At 51.8% G+C, this 6000-nt stretch overlaps 1 protein-coding gene across 1 annotated transcript in view; it reads left to right on the top strand.

Annotated features, from left to right (window-relative positions):
* The first annotated feature begins 3517 nt into the window (after positions 1-3517).
* The window catches only part of HMCN1 (hemicentin 1), a 161259-nt gene continuing 158776 nt past the window's right edge, over positions 3518-6000 (top strand). Inside the window, exon 1 of the mRNA XM_054638146.2 lies at positions 3518-4192. Within this exon, the coding sequence (XP_054494121.2) occupies positions 3934-4192 (259 nt within the window). The 5' untranslated portion in view covers positions 3518-3933. The remainder of the gene's footprint in view (positions 4193-6000) is intronic.

Genomic DNA, 6000 nt, shown 5'->3' with positions numbered 1-6000 from the left:
ATTAGAGAGCAGCATCAGCTTTAAAAACAATCATTTTGATGTACTCCTTCAGATGGAAACTTGGGTTTTTGAAGAGGAGTCTTGTTTATTATAAATGAGGGTGAAACAGCCAGCTCTTTCCTCATTAGCAGCCACTGGACAGTAACTATTTTTAGCTGCAAATTACAAAATGGAGCAGATTCAGACAGAAGCACAAAGGGTGAAAAGTATTTCCTTCCCAATCTTCTAAGCCAGTATACAAATTTTATTCATTTTAACTGAGATGAGCTAGAAAAAGGAACTAAACAACTTATTTCTTTACTCCACCTCAGCTAATACTTTACAACAGTCCAGGAGAAATACATAGGGAAAGACTCATGGACTGTTTGGGTTGGAAGGGACCTCTAAAGGTCAGCTTTACCCACACTCAGTGTGACAGTACAGGAGTGTGGTGGCAGGGGGTTACACTATTAAGACCACATCTGTTGGATTCTTCCATGCTCCCAAATTACATAAAGAAAATGCTAAATTCCAGCCCCAAAACTGGCACAAAAAGATGATCAAGGTGAAGCTAGAAATGTTCAGAATTAGGAAGTGTGAATACAACTGCAATATCTGTGCATATGAAGGAGACTCCAGTGGACCTTGTGAGGGTGGCACCCGCTGTGGCAGAGCCAGGGCTGCTCCCTCTGGGGTACCCCTGCACCCCTGCATGCCCTGCCCACAGCCCCCACCCTGACAATCCCCAGGTGTTCCTGCCACGGAGCACTCCCACAGTGCCTGACCTCAGAGTGCCTGTGCTTCGCTCTCATTCTGGCATCGTGTCAAAACCTTACTGGAGAGCATGTCAGAAGGAAAACAAGGATTTTTTTTCCAATGGATGAATCTTTGGCAAACTATGAAAACCATTTCATTGGAGAAGAAGAAAAAAAGTTGTTCCTCTTGCTACAGGACTTTCTGCAAATTTCAAAGGCCTGCTGTGAATAATAGTGTCAGAGCTTCCAAGCTGCAAGGCTATTTTATAGTGGAAAGTGTGAGGCAACCAAAATAAGAATCAGTTTCCACTGTTACAATATAAAGGTTTTGCTTTATGTGGTACCTTAAAAGCCATGTTCAGCGATGTGTGTTTTGGGACACAGAAGTAGGTACCCCAGAGGGTTATTTTTTCATACAGCCATTGGGTTTGTTCTTTCTTGTTCACAGCAAATTGGGAAATAATTTGAGACAGAAAGAACACGATGGCTTTCTTTATGATGCAAAACATAACAGGAATTTGTCCTCCTAAAGGACTGAAGGCAATCCTTAAATCCAAATGCTGCCAGTCCTTGGGATGTTCGAAATACATATTCCTATTTAATGGCGTGAGTGCATCTCTCCTTACACAATTTGTGAGTATTTTTGACAAACCTGGTCCTAGTTTTCTGCTAGCAGAGTTACAGATGAGACAAGTTTTCCATGGTTTGGGGTTTTATTGCGAATGCTTCACACAGCTCTGGTTATGTGCTCCCTTCTCATGACATCAGTGCTGAAGGGGAGAAAGAATGTAAACATCTGCTTTTTATAATTCAATTCCAGGCTTATAACTTGATTAGGATAAGCAATGTTTCTACATGATTTATTTTCCAGTCACAACAATGCACAGTTTTAGCAGCAGTTTGAAGATTAGTAAAATAAGGATGGAAACTAATGAGGTAAATCCTGCTTCACGGTCTACCTTTCTGAGCTGCACTGAACATTGTGCAAAGGCTGGGGATTTCCCTCCCATCTGGTTTTTAAAATGATGTCCTGTTACTCCCCACAGTGCAGGAGGCAGCCCATGGCAAGGAAGCTTACACAGCAGCACTGAGGTGAGCTGGAGCAAAGGGAATTTGGCTCATGACTCTCTATGGAGCCCTTCTATGTGGCATTGGGTCAGGACTGAGTTTTCCAAAGATGCCTGCTGGGACATTGCTGCATCCCTAACAACTGAGGCCTGAAATATAAAGCCTCTAATCTCTTTCACTGCCTGAGCAGAGTTAAAACTCCACTCTGGTCACTTCCCTTCCTTTGTTTTCCAGGCTTTTTCTTGCACCAGAAAACTGACAGTCGCTGGTGCCATTGTCCTGGTCACAGTCTGGAGTCTTTTCTACTCCCTTTAAACTATTAAATTTAGGGATATGCTCATGGGCACTGAGGAGGGCTTCAGTAGTAGTAGTGGATGTGTAACTGAAGCCAAGGGACAGCCAGGGTGGTAGCGCATGTCAGAGAGATTTCAGTCTTGTATCACGTTTCCAGTAATAAAACACTAAAAATCACAGAATCCCAGGATGGTTTGGGTTAGAAGAGACCACAGAGCTCATCCAGTCCCACCCTCTGTCATGGGGAGGGACTTCTCCTACTATCCCAGGTTGCTCCAAGCCCCGTCCACCCTGGTCTTGGACACTGCCAGGGATCCAGGGGCAGCCACAGCTTCTCTGGGCACCCTGTGCCAGGGCCTGCCCACCCTCACAGGGAACAATTCCTTCCCAATATCCCATCCGACCCTGCTCTTCTGGGATGAGCTGGCACCGCCACCCTCACCTGCGGCAGGTGCGGACACACAGCCTGGGCCGGGAGGGGCTGGGGAGCGAGAGGACCCCAGGTGAGGGAAGGACCCTGGCGTGAGGGCGGGACCCCAGGTGAGGACGGGACCCCAGGTGAGGGAAGGACCCCAGGTGAGGGAAGGACCCCGGCGTGAGGGAAGGACCCCAGGTGAGGGCGGGACCCCAGGTGAGGGAAGGACCCCAGGTGAGGGAAGGACCCCTGCGTGAGGGCGGGACCCCAGGTGAGGGAAGGACCCCAGGTGAGGGCGGGACCCCAGGTGAGGGAAGGACCCCAGGTGAGGGAAGGACCCTGGCGTGAGGGAGGGACACCAGGTGAGGGAGGGACCCCTGCGTGAGGGCAGGACCTCAGGTGAGGGAAGGACCCCAGGTGAGGGAAGGACCTCTGCGTGAGGGCGGGACCCCAGGTGAGGGAAGGACCCCGGCGTGAGGGAGGGACCCAGGTGAGGGAGGGACCCCAGGTGAGGTGAGGGATGGAAGCCTGGAGTGAGGGCGAGTCCCCAAGGTGAAGGAGGGACCTCGGGGGTGATGAAGGGACCCCCAAGTGAGGGCGGGACCCCAGGTGAGGAAGGGACCCCAGGTGAGGTGAGGGATGGAAGTCCGGAGTGAGGGAGGGACCCCAGGTGAGGTGAGGGGCCCCGGGGGTGATGGAGGGATCCCCAAGTGAAGGCGGGATCCCTGCGTGAGAACGGCGACCACGAGATGCGGGAGGGACCCCAGGTGAGGGAGTGACCCTAGGTAAGGGCGGGACCCCGAGGAGGGGGCGAGACCCCGGCGTAAGGTCGCCGACCCCGAAGTGAGGGGAGACCCCAGGTGAGAGCGGGGGCCGCAGCGGGCCACGGGAGGCGGGACGGGGGCGGGCACCGCCTCAACCCGCAGCCGGTGCTCCCGGGGCGGCAGGCGCAGCTCCATCCCCAGCCTGGCTGGCAGCAGCGGCCCCGCGGCACGGCCGGGGCTCAGCCCTGTCCCTTGGGGCGGCGCTGCCCCAGCCCTGCCCGGTAGGGAAGGCGGAGCGGGGCCGCAGCCGCGCGCAGACAAAAGCGGCGGTGCTTCCTGCGCCGCGCCTGAGGGGAGAGGGCGGTGGGCGACGGGGTCCGCTCTCCCCTCTCGGGCTTTACTCCCCTTGGTCTGTCCCCGCTTTCCCGGTTTATCCCAGCGCTCTCCCGGGTCCGTCCCGGGTCGGTCCCACCACTCTCCCGGGTCCGTCCCGGGTCGGTCCCAGCGCTCTCCTCGCTCCGTCCCGGTTTATCCCCGAGCTCTCCCGGGTCCGTCCGGGCTCCATCCCCGCTCTCTCCGCGGTTCGTCCCGGTCTGTCTCCGTTCCCCCGGCCCGACTGCCCCCGGTGCCGTTCCCGGCCGCCGCGGGGGCCGCCGCAATGGCAGTCGGTGGGAACCCCGGGGCGCCGGGCACGGTGCTGCTGCTGCTGCTGCTCGCCCTGAGCGCCCGCGCCGTGCCCGAGCCCGAGGCGGTGCCCGAGGGAGCCTCCACCCTGGCCTTCGTCTTCGATGTGACCGGCTCCATGTACGACGACTTGGTGCAAGTTATCGAGGGCGCATCCAAGATCCTGGAGACATCGCTGAAGAGACCCAAGCGGCCGCTGTACAACTTCGCGCTGGTGCCGTTCCACGACCCAGGTAGGGCCGGCCGAGCGGGACCTGGCTGGGGCGGGCAGGAGCCGGGAAGGGCAGCAGGGAGCTCCCGAGGGCTGGCAAAAGATTGGGTTGCATGCGCTTGCAGGGACTGGAGCCTAAGTATTCCTGTCCCATCGCAGTCGTTCTTGCCGCACGCGTTTCTCTGCCGAGGGCGAGTAACATTTTGTGACCACCCCCTCCCTATCTCCCTACAAAGCTTCCCAAAGCCTTCAGAATAGACTGGAGTGGGCTCTAAGTGCGCTTTGTGCACCAAGGAGTAGCTTAAGGGATCAAATACTCCCCTTAATTGTCCAGATACGAGCTGAAGTAGCGTCACTGAACTGCACGTGTAGTAGTAACGGTGCTACTGAGTTATTTTCCAATGCCCTTCCAAGGGAGTGCACTTAAGAAGGTGAATAATGCAGTTACATTCTTCCTCTTGTTCTATGATCCCATGTTTGCATTCAGAAACTTGCAGTGAAATGAACATGGTGTGGTGTGTTTGTTGTGTTGTTTTGTTTTGTTTTGTTTGGGGTCTTCTTTCTTCCCCCCCCTTTCTGCTGTACATCGTGTGTTCCTCTCTTTCAGCATCTGTTTTTTGTTCCCTTCCTATCCATTTTCTCTGGCTTTCTTCCTCTTTGCTTGTCAAATTCTTCTGTTGACTTGAAGAGGAAATAGGAACAGGATGCCTCAGGCTGGTGATGTGTGCTGTACTGTGCAGTAAAAACTCTCTTAAAAAAAAGAAAAAAGAATCAGAAAGTGCAAAAAAGCTCTTGAAAATGATCTTTTGGCTTTAGTTCCCATGGAATATCTCAGAATATGCTCAATGCTTAAGAGTTTCATTTTTGCAGGAATGTCAGCAAAAGAAGTGGACATCCTCTCTATTTCCCCCCAGTCACAGATACTTCTGCTTACAAGATATATGTTTGCTATTGGTGTAAATACCTTAAACCAAGTGCTTAGAAAATTAGAGGGAATTGCTTGTATAGGTTCTCTTTTTTATTACAGAGTTCTTCATTGTAATATCAGAGTGTTCTACCACAAAAGGGTCCTTACTGTTTCCACATTTGGTGTCATTTTCTTTTTGTTTTCCCTCTGTTCCCCTTGGCCCCCTGTTTTTTGTTAGTTTATGGAACAAACTTATTATGGGACTTAAAAAGCATCATGCCACAGAAATGAACAAGAAGGAAAAGATTTGGGTCAAGTGTACAACCTAGAACTGTTTTATATCCTTCTGGAAAATCAAGTTCATCTCTTTGGAGCTCTTTTTCCACGGAATGGCCAGAAAAATCAAGGAGGATGGGTTAGGAGTGTTTTGGTTTGATTTTGTTTCAATGATAGCTTATCTTCACTTTAGTGAGCAGAAAGGGGTTCAGGGTAGGAGTTGATAGTTCTCTTTTTCAGAGGGATTGGGTGCATCCACAAGAGCAAGAAGATCTTGTGTGGTGCACTTTTACTGTGCAGGTTTGTGTGATGGTCCTTTGTTCTTGTGTGCACTCAGTAGAAAGAAGTCTCCGCTTTCTCTCATGGGTAGTCCTGTGCTTAGTTTTCATCACAGACACTTGCACTTCATCTGTTTCAATAGCTCCTGTTTTCTTTCTCATCTCATATGTTTTCATTCCATTTTTCTTCTGCACGTTTTCACCTTTTCAGTCCTTTTTTGTATCCTCCTCACTGGCTTTGCTTCCAGTGCCTCTCTAGGTTCTTTCCTTGTGTTCCAGACTGACTCCTTTGACCATGCTTTGCTGTAACCATCCCTCCTTGCTCTGTACAAACCTCACCAGCAACAAATCCACTGCTACCTTCCCCTC

This window comes from Agelaius phoeniceus, chromosome 8 (assembly GCF_051311805.1).
Source record: "Agelaius phoeniceus isolate bAgePho1 chromosome 8, bAgePho1.hap1, whole genome shotgun sequence".
Lineage (NCBI taxonomy): Eukaryota > Metazoa > Chordata > Aves > Passeriformes > Icteridae > Agelaius > Agelaius phoeniceus.
The sequence above is the reverse complement of the archived record's forward strand: the minus strand, read 5'-3'. Positions and strand labels throughout refer to the sequence as shown.